Source organism: Bufo bufo, chromosome 3 (genome assembly GCF_905171765.1).
Source record: "Bufo bufo chromosome 3, aBufBuf1.1, whole genome shotgun sequence".
NCBI classification, from domain to species: Eukaryota; Metazoa; Chordata; class Amphibia; order Anura; family Bufonidae; genus Bufo; species Bufo bufo.
The window spans coordinates 361671632-361689593 of NC_053391.1; the positions used below are offsets into that span (position 1 = coordinate 361671632).

At 44.4% G+C, this 17962-nt stretch overlaps 1 protein-coding gene across 3 annotated transcripts in view; it reads left to right on the forward strand.

The window, feature by feature from the left end:
• The first annotated feature begins 443 nt into the window (after positions 1-443).
• Positions 444-17962, forward strand: part of KCNQ4 (potassium voltage-gated channel subfamily Q member 4) — a 215588-nt gene continuing 198069 nt past the window's right edge. For all 3 annotated transcript variants that reach the window (XM_040424529.1, XM_040424530.1, XM_040424531.1), the window contains exon 1: positions 444-1069. In XM_040424529.1, coding sequence (XP_040280463.1) covers positions 801-1069 — 269 coding nt within the window. In that variant the 5' untranslated portion in view covers positions 444-800. The remainder of the gene's footprint in view (positions 1070-17962) is intronic.

A 17962-nucleotide genomic window follows, 5' to 3' on the forward strand; every position in this document is an offset into this window, starting at 1 on the left:
GATTGGTAGGGGTCCCACCAATCTAATAGTTATCCTCTATCCCGTGGATAACTTGAGACAACCGGAATACCCCTTTAAGTGATAGAAGTCTATAAGGGAAGTGCTTGGATGCAGTTGCCCACTATATAATGGTAGGTTTAACAGTTGGCAGGAATTCTGATCCCAGAAAAATGGAAGATATTGCATGTTCCTCAGATTTTCAGAGACAATTGCTCAGCTGCTTCCACAACCTGCTGTCCAACAGACACTGACAGCTGCCCACAGAGCTGGCAGGCAGAGAGGGGGCAGTGTGGGTAGCTGGCACTGTGAGCTCCCTCAGACTAAGCAGCTTGGTCAAGAATTGGCTACCTGAGGGGAACCTGACTACTATGGACGTCCAGATTGTTTATAGTCCGTATATCTGGCCGGACTCTTCTAATGCAGGGATGGGGAAGAACGGGCTCTCCTGTGGCAGTGCCCGACGGGCAGGTAACATTTGCCATTACTCCGGTGGGTTGTCACACAGTAATATGAGGGGGTGGGCTCAGTAATGAGGAGGCTGGTAGAGGAGAGCACGCGCTCGGGACAGCGGGAAGACACAGAGCGGGCACACTGCTGGAGACAGTACCATGTACATTGGAGTGGGCACCGGGTGGCATCCCCGGCTCTGGGTGGAGCATATAGGAAACTTTTCTCGGTAATGGAAGCTAAACTTTCCTCGCAGCCTCTCCTGTCAGCGCTCGTGAACTTCGCATAGACGCCGCTATCTCCATCCATCGTCTCCCCGTGATGAGCTGAGACCTCCTGCCCCCGAAGGGAGAATGGCAGTGGGGGCACAGCCCCAGACAGACAATGGCCGGGTGCCCTCACTCTCCCTGACGCCTACTGCTGGCCAAGAGATGGAGTTCGTGGCCCTCACAGCGGTCCAGACGGAGAGCGGCATCCCCCGGCGCCTGGGACTCCTGGGGACCCCGCTCCCGGGCCCCCCGCAGAGCTCAGCGTCTCACAAGAGATACCGGCGCCTGCAGAACTATCTGTACAACGTGCTGGAGCGCCCCCGGGGGTGGGCCTTCGTCTACCACGTCTTCATGTGAGTACCCCGTGCCCTGCTGGCACTGCTCTCATACCCACCACTGTATACATTGGGTTATGTACATCATTTGATATAGTTGGCCCCCCACCAGTAATCCATTTGAAAGTGGGTGAGGAGCCCTGGCAGGGGGCATTCCCTACAACTCTGTACTTTTGGTGTAAGCTGTGGCTGGTACAGGTGTAGTACCAAGTACAGTCCTCACTAAAAGTACAGATGGGGACATGCCGCCTGCCTGATCTAATGATAGGCCATAATGTTCTCCTAGAAAGCCCCTTTAACTGCACATGAAGAGACTTTCCGCCCCTTTAAGAATGACCTTAGCATTCTTATTTCTAACCGGTGACTGTATCTGGTATTGCCAAAGTGGGAACGTTAAAGGGTCCCCTGGACATTACCAATCGCCTTCATTCTGGAGGTCCCAGAGGGAATGTCAACTCTCAAATATTGGTGGCATGTCGTATCCATGTGCGGGAATGCCAAGCAGTGACTGGAGTCTCCTCCACGTGGAGTAATAGGAGAGAATAGATCTCCAGCAGTTCTGTATTTCTGGACCTCCTTTTTCTGTAATGAATCTCACCTTTGGAACTTCCCGAAGGGTTTCTCCGCTTTAGACATGCTACCTGTTTGTTATATTCCTGAGTTATCCCTCGTTTTGGACCTTCTTCAACTGGTTCCAGCCAAGAGTGACATCCAGCACATCACTGGAGTACTTGGGTAGAATAGCAGGTCACTGATTTCGTGTGGCACCGTGCCGTGCTCTCAGTTGTGTACCCTAGCAGAAAAGTGGACAAGCTGGACCCTCCTTTATAGGGAAGGTATCATCCATTTCATGCTGCCCGGACCACGAGTCCCTCGCTGAAAAGAGCTTTGTTTTTTACTCTTAAATTCTGCTTAGTCCTAAAATGAGCTGGGCACGGGGAAGGGTCTGCTGCTCGGTGGCTTCAGCTTGACAGGAGGGTCCTGTAGGGATAACGGCGTATTACATGGCAATACCAGAATACAAAGATGGCTATAGTCTGCCAGAGCAAGAGCCGCTTGTACAGCAGAGGGATCCTGAATGGAGACCCCCTCTATGATGTCTCCAAGCCCCTTATAGACAGGGGTGTTCTTCATGATAGATGTATGGAAAGGAGTGGTCTAAGCTAGACAACTATTTGATGGTATAACCTATGGAAATATTGAGGCGGTTTTGTCATTACTGATATCCTGTAGGTAAATATAGAGATTAGAGAAGTGTTATCTTCACATGTGTAGGTGACATCTATGACGTTGACAGAACCAGTTATCTCCACATACATGCAGATGAAGCGTGAACCCAGCCTAACATCACCAGTTATGACCTATATTCCTGAATATCGCTGTATTGTGGCGTCTTCTGGTTTCTTCTTGCACAATAACAGGACATTACTAGCACGTACAGAGGACTAGGACAGCTGTGAATATGCATACAGAGGTTTCACTTCCTCCTGGACCACTCCAGTATCTACACATGCTCCAGATGGGTGCAGACGAGGCCCAGGACATAGCATCTAGGCTCCCTCCTCTTCCAATGATAAGCATGTCAATAGGGATGTGTGTCTGGAAATGTTTTCCTCACTAGATCGTAGTGATATCATTCTCCAATATTAATTCAACCACTAACAGCAGACTGGACAGTCATGCATCCCCCCCACCCAGTTCAGTTTACTGTCCTCTAAACAGTGAATCAAGTCCCTGTGCTATAGGATGACCTAAATGGCTAGTATCTCCAAACTACGAAAGCCTAACCCTTATTTTTATAGAAATACAGCTGATTTGTGTCTCGTGAAAAGGAGATTTTACCCTCTTTCCATTCATTCCAGGCTTTTTAACATCAACAAGTAGCGCCAAAATTCTGCCCAAAACTTGATGCAAAATTCTGGTGCAAAGTTAGGGTGGGTTCCCATTAGCGTTAGGGATTCCGTTATGGCTTTCCTGTTATAACCATGAAATAACGGAATTCCCAGACAGAATGCAAAACGGTAATCTTTAAAAGGCATTCCATTTGCTTTCCGTCCTAAGAGAAGTCTATGGGAAAGCATAACAGATCCGTCTGGGTCCCGTTATGCAAGAACCAGGCATAATGGGACCCAGACGGATCCGTTTTGATTCCCATAGACTTCTCTTAGGACGGAAAGCAAACGGAATGCTTTTTAAAGGCTTCCGTTTTGCATTCCATCATAATACATGTCTATGGGCAGAACAACGGATCCGTCCTTCCGTCTTATGGATTCCGTTATAACCATGTTATAACGGAAAGCCATAACGGAATCCCTAACGCTAGTGTGAACCCACCCTAAGTGAACTAAGAGGTGGTAAAGATGCACCACATTTATCATCCAGCCTCAGCCACTGTGATAAATCTAATCATAATCTATGGGGTCCATAGGCTCTGTTTGGCTCCTAAACGGAGCAGGAGAACGGAAAGGCTGAACGCTGATGTGAACTCAGCCTTAGGGTCCATTCACACGTCCGTAATTTGGGTCCGCATTCGTTCCGCAATTTGCGGACCCATTCACTTTCAATGGGGCTGGAACGGATGCGAATCCGCATTTCTAGTATCCACATCTGCATTTTCGGGATCCGCAATTCCGTTCCTGAAAAAATAGAACATGTCCTATTCTTGTCCGCAATTGCGGACCAGAAAAGGCATTTTCTATTATAGTGTCTGTGATGTGTGGTCCGCAAATTGCACTTTGCAGGTGTCCGTATTTTGCGGATCCGCAATTTGTGTATCCGCAAAACACTTACGGACGTGTGAATGGACCCTTAGGCCTCATGCACATGAACGTATTTTCATTCCGTGTCCGTTCCGTTTTTTTTTAGGACCGTATACGTGCATTACGTTTCCGTATTTCCGTTCCGCAAAAAAATAGAACATGTCCTATTATTATCTGCATTATGGACAAGGATAGTACTGTTCTGTTAGGGGCCAGCTGTTCCTTTCCGCAAAATACAGAATGTACACGGATGTCATCCCTATTTTTTTGCGGATCGTTTTTTTGCAGACCGCAAAATACATACGGTCGTGTACAAGAGGCCTGTTTGTTATGAGTGAGAAGTGCTGCACCACACAGGAAATGATCAGACATAGTAAGAACGTACAATGTGTCTAAGGCCTCTTGCACACGACCGTATGGCTTTTTCAGTATTTTGCGCTTCGCAAAAAAGGTATCCGCAAAAAATACGGATGACGTCCGTGTGCGTTTCATTTTTTGCGGAACGGAACAGCCGGCCCCTGATAGAACAGTACTATCCTTGTCCATTATGCGGTTAATAGGACATGTTCTATCTTTGAACAGAACGGAAAAACGCAAATACGGAAACGGAAGGCATATGGAATACCTCCCGTTTTTTTTTTTCTGCGGATCCATTGAAATGAACGGTTAGAAGAGGCCTAAGGGTACCTTCACATTAGCGTTAATCTTTTCCGGTACTGAGTTCCGTCACAGGGGCTCTATATCAGTTTTATCCTAATGCATTCTGAATGGAGAGCAATCCGTTCAGGATGCATCAGGATGTCTTCAGTTCAGTCCCTCTTACGGTATTTGGCCGGAGAAAATACCGCAGCATCCATTGCAGAACACTTCCATTGAAATGTATTAATGCCGGATCCGGTACCAAGTGTTCTGGAAAACTGTGAAAAAAAAAAATACCGGATCCGTTTTTCCAGATGACACCGGAGAGACGGATCCGGAATTTCAATGCATTTGTCAGACGGATCAGGATTCAGCTACAAATGATATCCGTTTGCATACGGATTTCCTCACAAGGCAAGTGGGACAGTACCCTAAAACATCAAGGGAACCTGTCACCATGAAAATGCAGTTCAATCTGCAGGCTGCATGTTATAGAGCAGGAGGAGCTGAGCAGATTGATATATGGGAAGAGATGCATTAAAAAGTGAGGTTAGGAGAAGGACCGCCCATATGACTCCTTAGAGTGGAAAGAGCAGGGATTTAATTGAATAGATGACACATTTTGCTAAATCTTTTCCTATAAAACTATACATCAATCTGCTCCGCTCCTCCTGCTCTATAACCTGCTGCTGGCAGATTGCATTGCATTCTCATGGTGACAGGTTCCCTTTAACAGAGTTGATTTTTGCTGAAGATGTGCCATATTGAGGAGACATTTTTAGTTCCTCTCCCATGAGAGGTGCCATAGTAACGTGGTTTCGTAGCTGCAATTGCGAGACATATTTATCAATCTGGAAAGTAGGGATTTTGTGTTAGGAAACTTGAGCGTATGTATGCCAGATCTGAGCTTGTGCTTACTTTACAGCAGTTGTTAGTTTTAGAGACATTTATTATAGGCCGTTGAGATCCCAAAAACTATGTTACAGATATATCACATAAAGACGGCTCGGGCAGCACGGGAATCATGCTCACGATCCAATGTCAGTGTCACAGGACTACCGTTAGAAGCTGTGTAATCCAAGGATAAGTCCTCAGTATCAGATCCACGAGGGTCTGACTAGCGGCACCCTGACCGGTCAGCTGTTTGTAGGACCTCACAGCTCTGTATCCCGCGCAGTGCTTTTCTCATTCACTCTTTCCACCTGGCCCGACTTGATGTATAGATCTCTCCTGAGCCCGGGTGGGGGAGCACCCAGATGACTATTTTCCCTGTATCGGCTCTTTTCTAAGTCATGTTTTCACTGGAAAGCAGAAGCATTTCAGTGTAGACCATAGTTCTTCATAATGAGGGAGCCTGTTGAGATTTCATGCTGTCTGCGGTTCCAAAATGTCCCCCAATTTGGCATTAAAGGCTGGGAACTATGCTCTAGTGCTGACCTCAGTGGTTGTGGCTGCAGGGGGTGGCAGAATTGCCTACAAACATAAGCTTGTGTATAGGTCCCTGATATCAGTCCTCGGCCAGACCGTGGTGGGATCAACCTAAGCATTTTATGGAGCAGATCATCTTTTCATATATTTGATCTAGCATATGTACAAAGTAAAAGTACTATAGAAAAACCATTTGAGTGTACAGGTAAGTCAGTAATGGCACTAGCACTATGGCATACATACAGATACAGCTTGGTGACTGCATGGGCACAGCAGTTGTGGACATTGACGTCATGTTACCAGTGATAGGGCCTGTCAGGACATACCTCAGGTATTTCAGAAGACATGTCCATGTGTAAAACACAAGCTTCACGCACACAACCGTATCCGTTTTGCTGTCCTCAAATCGCTGATCCGCAAAATACGGATCCTGTCCGTGTGCCAAATGAGTCTGTGGTCCACATTTATGGGAACGGACATCGATATGTGGAAAGCACGCAGATGATCCGTGTGCTTTCTGCATGTGTATGTCTGTTCTGCAAAAAAACATTTCCTTTACTTGTCCACAAAATGCAGACCCATTGAAGTCAATGAGTCTCCAAAAAATGTGGATGCAACATGGACGGTATCTGTATTTTGCAGATCCGCAATTTATGGACTGGAGAATACATACGGTCATGTGGATGAGGCTTTATGGTACTGGCCTATACATTTTTTTTAAAATAAAAGAAACTGCTAAGTACATTTTACAATAAACACCTAGCCAAAAAAAAAAAAATATATATATATATAAATCCATATAAGTTAAATTCTAATTGGTGTCTAAAAAAAACTAAAATAGGTCTCAAAAAAAAAAAAAAACAAGCCTCATACAGCTAAAAATAATGAGGGAAAAAATGCGAAAAGCTGATAAAAAAAAGAATGATCTTCAAGTCCAAAAGGAGTCTGGGGATATTCCAGTGGAAAACATCAGGTGGAATACCCCTTTAAAGGGAATCGGTCACATGCTCCATGCTATGTGTTATAGAGCACAAGGGAGTGTCTCTTGTATTTCAGTCATTTCAACCCCTGCTCTTTTTAGGCTTAGGAGTCCAGTGGGCGGTACTACTTAGTGACTGCCCAGGGACCGCCCACTGGACTCCTAAGCCTAGAAAGAGCAGGTGTACATTTGTACCATAAAATTATATACTGCTGCTCACCTCTTCTGGTTTTATAAGGTACTGCCTGCAGATCTGACACTGGCTAATAACCAGGGATTCTCTCAGCTGGCAGACATAACAGCCACACTGTGTTTGGTGGTCTGCAAATTGCGGATCTGCAAAACACGGATGCCGGCCATGTGCATTCCACAATTTGCGGAACGGAACGGGCGGCCCATGATAGAAATGCCTATTCTTGTCTGCAAAACGGACAAGAATAGGACATGTTCTATTTTTGTGTGGGGCCACGGAACGGATCAATGGATGCGGACAGCACACGGTGTGCTGTCCGCATCTTTTACGGCCCCATTGAAATGAATGGGTCTGCATCCGAGCCGCAAAAAATGCTGCTCTGTGGACCCAAACAACGGTCGTGTTGGTGCTGATTCTGGAGCGTTTCTGCCTCAAATCTGCTCCAAAAACGCCTCAAAACAGCCTCCCATTCATTTCAATGGGAAGCAGCACTTGCTTCTTTTTTACATGTGTATGGCCTATAAGTCTCCTCACACTGATTAAGGTGCTCTCTCCCTAAGGAGAGTTAGTTCCCCCCTTGCTCGGACAAAGGCCTCCTACCCAGTTAAGCCAGTACTCTCTGCTCTGCACTGATGAGGGGCAATCACCCCGAAACAGCTGTCTGCAGATGAGGTGCTGGCTTATTTAATATCCAAGTCATGTCTCAAGGCTTATTTTACGAGCTGAACATTGACCTATAGGATAGCTCCCTTACATCTGGTGGCATTAGAGGTGGAGCTTGTTAAGAGCTCATTTGCATACCCTTCTTCCCAGAATTCCAGAGGAGCATTTATGGCCTATAAGTCTCCTCACACTGATTAAGGTGCTCTCTCCCTAAGGAGAGTTAGTTCCCTCTGACCCTAAAAAAAAAGCAGCATGCCCTATCTTGGGGCAGAATCAGCGCTGATTTTCCCATTTCCAATTAATGGGAAGTAGAAAAATAACGCACCATTTGAGATGTAAACGTATGTGCGTAAACACGCCAAAAAGCGCGCCAAAAACCACTTCTGGGAAAAGTACTACAGAATTTAATAAAGTGCCTGAAAAACACTGTAAAAAAACATAAAAAAAATGTGTCAAAAACACAAAAAAAAGTGCATAATTTTCAGGCGTAAAACTCTGCTTGGATTGAGCGCTGATTGTTTACATGTGTGGTGTGAACTGCCCCCTACCAATCACAGCGCTGCTTACATTCTGTAACTAGCCTTTGCAGGAGAAGAGCTGGCAGCTGGTAGGTCGGGCAATTGTTCCACCTTTCACATGGAATTGTGTTCAGACTTGATAACCGACTCCTCGGCCCATGTAAAAGGGCCTGGCGCTTGTGGGTTATCACGCCTGAGGTCTCAGATGTCTGTGCTAAATGTGCACCAAAACGGACTCTTGGCTAATAAAGGGTGAAAGGATTTTCCAGCAATGATTATGGAGAAACTGCTGAATAATTAACCATGAAGTGACTTGTAAAACAGTTTACCGTTGCTACAGCTAAATAAGTGCGGGCGGTCCCATGTGGCACTGTAGCGTCTTTATGGGTTACGTCTGCTCTGCACGTCGTAAGGCATCACCCAGTAACCAAAGATGTGTTTGCAAAATTACTCTCCTTTCCCCTTATAACTTGAAAAAAAAGAAAAATGCAGGAAACGTCTCGTGCAGTCTTTATAAATAGGGTCTTTGTATTTCAACACATATTTGTGGTTTCATCATTTCTGAAATCCAAATCTCAGAGGTTGCTTCAAGCAGATATCGTAGGGGAAAAATGCACCAGCAAGAAGTGTTCCATAGAAATTGTGACGGGGAAAGTTGTCAAGGTGTGGATACTTTGGAGTGTCTCAGTAAGGGTACGCGGATCTGCAAAATAAGGATGACATCCGTTTTTTGCAGACCCATTAACTTCCACACGGTCCGTGGTCCACATTTTGTGGCCAGGAATAAGACATGTTCTATCTTTTGCTGAACGGACATGGATCATGGATCATCAGTGTGCTTCCCGCATCCATATGTCCATTCTGCAGAATGATAGAACATGTCCAATTCTTGACTTACAAAATGTGGACTACGGACCCATTGAAGTCAATAGATCCCTGCCAAAAATACAAACAGATGCAACACGGACCTCATCCAGTTGTCACCTGCTTTCAGCAGTACCTACTCTCTGACTGTATGCAGTTACAGATGTTGGTGCTGCAGGTGTTAGGTTATACCTTCCGTTTTTTTAGCGGATCCATTGAAATGAATGGTTCCGTATACGGAACGCAAAAAACGGAATGTAATTGGAAAAAGAAAACGCTTGTGTGCAAGAGGCTTTATTGTCCGCATAACGGACAAGGATAGTACTGTTCTATCAGGGGCCAGCTGTTCCGTTCCGCAAAAAACAGAATGCACGCGGACATCATCTGTATTTTTTGCGGACCGCAAAATACTGAAAAAGCCATATGGTCGCGTGCAAGAGGCCTAACACTATTCAGTCAGTGCTGGAAGTGGCAAACTGTGTAGGGACACAACCACTTGGCAAGAGAAATGGTGACACACCAGGTAGTAATTTATAAAAAAATTAAAATTCTAATAGGATTAACAGAGGAACGGCACAACACAGATTTAGAAGATAAGATGTTCCAGAATGGTTATTCCATATCAGGATAGCAGGTAGGTCCTCTATAAGCTGAAAACTGCATGTGAGAAATAGGATTGTGTGTTTCATATGACGGAAGTCACGGGATAACACAACCTTTTTCTGCTGCGCCATTACTGCCATGTGTGAATGTACCCCAGTATACATGGGTTGGCACATACAGTATATGCAGTATTTACCGAGGTCTTGTGTCTATATGGCGGTGACAAGCAGAAGGGACACGGCTCTTTCTACCAAGGCTCTGTGGGTAAGACACATTGGTATTTGGATGTTAACCACTTCAGGACCACCCACTGTAAATTGAGGTGGACATTTGCTGCGCAGCACTGACATACATTTTCCCATAGAAATGCCCACGCCTTGCCCTGGTGTCATCATGGGCGACTGATTGGTCCAGGTCCTAATCAGGTTTGGTCGGAGGAGAGGGACCAGCTCTTACCATACAGTATTGGTATGGGGCTCCTGATGTCAGCAGTCATTGGTATAAGGACATGTTTTTGGACACTTTCTTGCTGGTTAGTCACAGTGAGGAGCATCACTCCTAGAACTTCTGCTACATTTCTGCTCAGAGAAGCAAACAGGAAACGGCACAAACGGTTTCCTCTCCGACTGCGAATCTGTAGAATAAGCAGATCTCTTCTAGATAGCAGCGTGGAGGGTGGAATAGAACATCTAGTATATGAGTGCACTCCCTGACATGATTACTATGCGTATGATTCTACGTTAGCCACTAGAGACTAGAAGTGGTTGGTACCTACCACAGATAAGACGTCTGTCCTATATAGAGAAGCCAAGATGTGCGGTCGGTGAAAACCCTACCATGAAAGGTTGGAGATCCGCTGTGCACCACTCAGCAGACACCGGCAGTCTCCTTTCCGCTCTCCTCCTGTGGTTTTCATGATTAATATTTGAGCTGATTGTGCATACTGAGAGCCTATCCCGCACTGAGTACAGGGAAAACAGGAGCCGCAGAAAGTGAAATCCTCACACTATTTTATCTTCTCTTCTGTTGGGTATTTCTTGTCTTTTTTGGAAAAAAATGCTTTTTGAATCCATATAGGAAACGGGATGTTAAACAGGTTGCCCAAGATTAGAAAAACATGGCTGCTGTCTTCCAAAAACAGCTCCACACCTGTCCACAGGTTGTGTGTGGTATTACAGCCCAGCCCAATTCACTTCAATACCAGACATGACCCAGGGAGAGGTGTAGTGCTGTTTTTGTAAAAAAAAACAATCATGGCTTTCTAATACCCAACCCCCACCCCCTTTTTTTCCAAAAAACAAAAATAAAGTCAGATCTTATGGTATACCATATGGATACCTCAGCAAATATATATGTAATGTACTTTTAAAGTCCACCCTTCAGGGGTTCTGCAGCTTTTTTTTGCATACATCAGCATCTGATCGGCTGGGGTCTGACACGACTAAGCCCTGTTCACTTCAATGGGGCTTAGCCGCACCTAGGCCAGTGACACAGGAAGTGTCAGCCTATTATTAGGGTAAAAACTGCAGGATTTTAGGATTTAAGAAAAAATATATATATGTAGAGACATGGGATATTAAAAACAACATCACCAACAATTCCTAAAACTATGATTAACATAAACAATAGGTCATTTTCTGAGCACCTTCCCTTTAACCCCTTAATGACCGCCCTCTGTCTTTTGATGACGGATGGTACAGGTTCTCAGTCTGCAGCAACATGTTTTGGAGGGGTTAAAGGGCTGCTGAAGCGCTCCTGCGCTAAGAACCGGCTGTCACTAAGTGCAGACTCCAGCTTAATAGCCAGGGTCGGCGGAACCCCTGATCATGTCCCCCTGTGATCAAGTCACCGACTTTTCCACTGACCCTATGGTAGCTGATACTCAGTCAGCCTTGGGGACCTATGAAGGACCCCCGGGCTATCTGCACTGTAATCCTTCTGTTAGGGCACACTGCCCTAATAGCAGCCTGTGTCATACTGAGTATAATGGAGTAGCATGCAGGAGTATACTAATACATTCTTAATGTGAGATGAAGTTCTAAAACAGTAATTCCATAATGGGCTTTAACAAGAAGTGTTATAAATAATGTAATCATTTTTTTAAATACCCCCCCCCCACAAAAAAACACTATTATTTTGTGTAAAATACATTTTATTGCGCATACATTAAATAAAAATACAAAATTACACATATTAGATATCCATTTGACTGTAATAAACAATGGCAACAATCATTTTTCTATATTTCTTCTGCAAAACACTGTCATTTATATTTACACCTGTACAATGTAAAAAAAAAAAATTCCCCTGCATAAAACAAAGCCTCAGGCAGCCACGTCAGTGAAAAAGTTAAGGCTGCTGAAATGCAGAGAGGCTGTTCAGACAGCCATACAGAGAGACATGTCTTCAGGTCCTTTCTGCACCAGGTGATGGTGTGAATACTACCTTGTGGAAGATTATGTGCTTACATCTTACCTTAGTTCCTAATCTCCGTACTTGGCCAGTCATGGACACATTGCATGAATAAGACGTTCATTGTGCTCCACACATGGGCCATGGCGGTGCTGGAAACACATGCTTCAGAAGAAACACATTTATTGTTCTTGTCATATTTACAAGCAAATTTACAGCAAAAATGTCACATGTGAATATAACTTCAGACCCATCGCGCCAATACCCGTGGGAGCGAAGAGCAAAATCGAACTGAAGTGTGATACCTCTGGAATACTTTTTATAACATGAGAAGATTCCGTCACGGGACAGTTTAACACATGACCTTTTTCTAGTTTTCATGCATAGTAAGCCTCTTAAGAGAAACGTTCATGGACCTTCTCCAGCCGGCACCAGAAGATAGAGCACTTACCAACGTTTCAGTCCAAAATTGCTGGACTTTTTCAGCCTTTGCCTGATTCTGCCTTATAACACTAACTGGACTCCAATTCTCGATACCTCTATAGTCCTCTACAGAATCCATGTTATGTTAGTGAAGCATTCTGAGGGGCTGCCTGGCCTTCATCACACCGTCCTACACCTGGACATACTGTATTACGGTAGAGTGTACAACAGAAATGGTGAGACAAGAGCTCTTTATCTGATTCCTGTTACATAGACTGTACTTTTTGCTAGGACAGCCCCTCTGTGTAATGTCTGGCTTTCTAGATGTGTATTTTCAGACTGACTTTCCAGTTACCTCATAACTTAAGAAGGAGTCTCTGCTGCACGTGTGGTGATTTACAGCGCTGGAGCTCTGGTGAGGATGAAAACTCTGTTTAACGGTATAAAAACCAAACATATCTCCCAAATGAAGATAAAATCTTGTCAGTGATACATCCAAAGCTGTACTTGTCTTCTGACGTTCTGTGGGATATTACAGTACTTTTTTATGCTTTATAGATAGCATGTTAATAATGTGTTGAATGCACTTTTTTTTTAATGGGGTCAATAAATACCAAATTCCACAAATGTTAGGGCCTGACAGAAGATGGTGGGGTCCACCTGTCATAGTGAAGCTCATAGTAAAGTCGGATCAATGAGTCACGTCATGTAGGAAGAAAAGTGAAAATAATATACAGGGACTAAAATCTAATTTAGAAAAAACAAGAATTAGAATTTAAAATGTTATTTTCTGGTGCCTGTGTTGGCACTCTTTGAATATATTGAAGATGCAACATGAGTTGCATCTCTAAGCATCTGCTCACATTGGAGACATACCCTCCTGTCCCTGTTTTAAATTTTTTATTTTATTTTAGCATACCCTATAAAACATCTGACCTTACCTTAAAGGGGTCGATCAGAGTTTTTTTTAAACACCCCCCACCCAGTGGTACCTGTGAAGGGATTTATACTTACCTGAACCCTGCCACTCTATTTTGGCTCTGTGGCTGTGGGGGCTTCAGGTCCCCATCTGGCAACTTCCACATGGACGCGGTTAGGTGCGACTGCAGCAGTGATGTGTCCCCAAGTGGCACCTGACCCACTCGTTTGGGGACGTGTCACCACTGAGGGCAGCAGGGGTGTTGCTGGGTTAAAACATTCAGGGCTTGGGCCCTGGATGTTTTTCCAGGGACTGGAACATTGTGGCTGCAGATTATTTAACTGTATCGCCGTCCTCAGGACGGCAATACAGTTGAATCGCTGCAGTAGGACATGGAAGCCAATGGCTCACTCCCATAGGCCACTAGGCCTGAAGCCTAGGAGAGTAGAACAGCACAGTTGGTTGTGAAGTGATGACATCATCGGGGCTCAGTCTGCGCAAAGATGTCATTGCGCATGTCTGCGCTATATCATGACCGCCTGATTCCAGAAGCCAGAGACTCAGGCTGTAGAACGCTTGAGGTACGGGGGCGCTTTATGAGTACAAGTGAGCTCTCTAAGTACTGGGGACACTACAGGGGTACTATAAGTGCTGGGGGGGATTATACTGACTGGGGCACTATGTAGGGGGCATTATAATAATACAGGGGCCACTGTAAGTACTGGAGGCACTACAGGGGCACTATAAATACTGAGGGTATTACTAGGGGCACTACATGAGTGCACTATAATACTAGGGGCCCTATAGGAGACCTTATACCTACTGGGGGCACTACAGAAGGGCATTATACCTACTGGTGGCACTACAGGGGGCATTAAACCTAATGGTGGCACTAGAGAGGGCATTACAATAGACATTATAAACACTGGGGGTAGTTTAAGGTGCATTATTATAACTATTGAGGGCACTCTAAGGGGAATTACACCTGCTGGTATACTGGGAGTACTACAGGGGGCATTATAACTACTAGGGGCATTTAGTGGGTATTATAGCTACTGGGGCACAATAAGGGGCTATTTTAATTATTGTGGGCACTATAAGGGCCTAATATCTACTGGAGGCCACTATAGGAGATGTTATTGCTACTGGTGACACTTTTGTGGAACTGTATCACTATAGGGGGCACTGTGAGACATTATCACTACTGGGATTTCTGTGGGGGCATAATATTTTTAGGTACAATATGGAGGCCTCTACTACTATTAGGACACTCTCAAGGAGCATTAGCACTGTAGGGTACACTGTTACTAATGATGGCACTCTGGTACAGAATTATTACTATTGGGAGCACTTTGGGGAACATCTCATCTATGGCACTGTTAATTCTACAGTATAGTATTTGGAGTCTTTGAGGAGCACAGGGGGCAGAGTATTGGGGGTAGCAAAAAGATAACACTGTTGGAGTATCAGGAGGAGGAGGATGATCAAAAAAATATCAGTGTGGCAAACATTGCAGAGACGAGATGTGGCTGAAAGAAGTCATGTGTTGTTTGGGCCAAATGGAGAAGATGAGGAAAGAGAACGTCTATATCAGAGGAGACGTTACTGGATGTAATAAGTATGTGCTGTATTCTTCTTTCCAAATATGCCTTTAGCACTGGGGCTGGGCGGATGGTGCTTGAGCCCCAAATCTTTTGAGGTGCTAGCAACTCACTTGGAGGCCAGTCTTTGGCTGCAGCAGCGTATGTGACCCCGTCCCTGTGGAAGTTGACAATCGGGAACTTGAATTCCAGTGAAGACAGCCCAGGAGTCACAGAGCCGAAACGGAGCGGTGGGAAGCAGTTAAATATAGAGCTCTTCACTTGTACCACTAGGTGAGGGGGTGTATTTAAAAAAAAATCCTGGACAACCCCTTTAAGCCACCGCCATACCTACAGTCTATTCACAGACATTGGAGAAAATGTATCATACCATGCACCACAGAATTCTGGCTTCAGACTGACAAAATATGGGCTTTACAACTTTTTGGGGTCACTAGCTATATGGTTGTTTGGTTTGTATTTTTGTCTCCACTCCAGCTCTTCTGACATGTGCTCCTACATCTTTTCTGTGTCATTTTTCCATTTTTGATATCCAGGTCTTCAAAGAGTAAGGCTAGCAGTGACAGGATGGCACCAGGCATTGCCTTTTAAGGGATACAACTCAGTTGGCTTTGTATCCAGACGCATGGAAGGCAATATTTCTATGAAATATTTATTACATTGAAATGGAGATTCCAGAAACTCCCTTCAATAATTCATCCATCAAAGTATTGCTGTCTTTCCCCCTCCTTAACACGTGGTGCTGTCTTAGCCGCTTAGGCAAGCAGAAGCTGTATGTCGGTTGTTTCTTAGAACTTAATGGAAATAGCTTGTTAAATGCTTGGAAGGTCATTTTTTCACAGTTCCACAAATCACGATGTTAGGATTGCTCCAGGAGTCCCCACAAACATCTGCCTACTACGTCTCCTCCTGAGGCTCTCAGTGTTAAATGGGTACAGAGAGGGCTCTGTTACCGGTTCTGAATGAACAGCAAGCTTTCATCTCTATTGCCCTGGCTCGGGGAATGGAATAAGCTGTTAACTCATGGGGTGCTGTCAAGTAAGTCTGGAAGAGTTCAAGTCTTCTCTCCCTCCTCCCCTTCCTAATTTCCCGTCAGTAGATCAGAAAAGGCCAGAAGTCTGTGCACTGGAGTCTGTAGAGTAGAAAAGTGCACACAGACAGGTGGACATAGACTCCTTGAATCAGACCTCAAGGGAAACATGTGAAGGGTTCGTCCCATTAACTCTGACAGCTGGATCGAAAATGCATCTGTCTTTTCCTTGGTTTGATATACTCCATCATATCAGCCCGCGCCATACAGCCAGTCCCTTAAATTGAGATCATTCTTGAGATTAGAACCGTTAGAGGAAGATTGATAGTGAGGATGGAGAAGGGAATGACCTGTTTTGACATTGTATATTAAACCTTTATAACCGCTATCCTCATGTTCTTGGAGACTTCTTTGTAAAGACCTTATAATTTTGTGACTGTATCTTCCTGTAGATTTCTTTTGTATTTTTCAGCAGAATTTATACTCATGCTATTCAGAATTATCACAGGCCCATGCAGTTAGGAAACATAGTCTCCCCTAGAAGCAAGAGTTACAGCAGTTGAACCCTCACCAATTGGATATTAGTGGAATATACTGGTACTATGTCACCAATGTCTTAAAGGGACACTGTTAGTATGAAAATGCAATGTAAGCTACAAGCACCATGTTAGAGACGGAGGATCTGAGCAGATTGATATATAGTTGTAATTTATATTGTAATTTATTTATTTAAATACCTGTTCATTCCAGGCTTTGAAGTGAAGGAGGAGGTCCTATCAGTGATTGACAGCCTCCCCTCTATGACTGTGTATACAGATAGCTGTCAATCACTGATAGTACTGCCTTCTTGACTTCAAAGTCCAGAATGAGCATGAATTTAAGTTATACTAAATCTTTTCCCCATAAAACTACATATCAATCTGCTCAGCTCCTCCTGCTCTATAACATGCTGCCTGCAGCTCAGACACCATGTTCAGTGTGACAGGTTTCCTTTCAATAAGGCAACATTTTTAAAGGAACCTCATCATATTGAAAACTGCATAATTTATTCATTTAACCCTCTGCTCGTTTTATTCTAAGAAGTCCTACTTAGTGCCTGAGAGTTATCTCTTTATACAAACTCTTAAAGGAAAACCTGTCATTCTTTGAATAGGACCACCCACTTGTCTCCTAAGACCAGAATGAGCAGAGATGTAAATGCATTAACTACTAGTTATACTAAACCTATCCATACAAAACTACGGTATATATCAATCTGCTCAGCTCTTACAGTTCTATAACATGTGGCCCACAGATTGGACTGCATTTTCATAGTAATGGGTTCCCTTTAAGAAGCCCAATACCATTTGTACCCGTCTGTATGATTTCGAAATGTTTTAATTGTCATTTGCAGATTACAGAGGCCATAGTGTTACTGTCCAGTTGCTGTTTAGGACGTTTGATTTGGAGAAAGAATTGGAGAGTCTGCAGCCACCTCATAAGCACACCTTATATCACTCGAGCAGAGGGAACGTAGATCCCCACTTCACAAATTCACAGTCCTGTATTGTTAGTGTAAAGCACCTCATTAACAGAAGCAGCTGCACCCCCAAGAAATGACATCATCTAGTTGTTTATTGCAATAAAGTTGGGAACAACCAGAGTGTGCAATCTGAAAAGATTGTTCAGACAGTCAGAATATTTTAGTTCAGTTAAATTGCTTCTCCACAGATATTTGGATCTCTATGCCCCATGTTGACTGGAGAGTGAGTGTTTCAGTTTAGAGGACCTGTGTCACCGTACAATGTAAATCAGACGGACAAGCAACTAGACCAGAGGCTGGGATAAGGGAGCAGGACCTCCTATTGCATCCCTAATCCTCGCCCTAACTCCTCACCGTA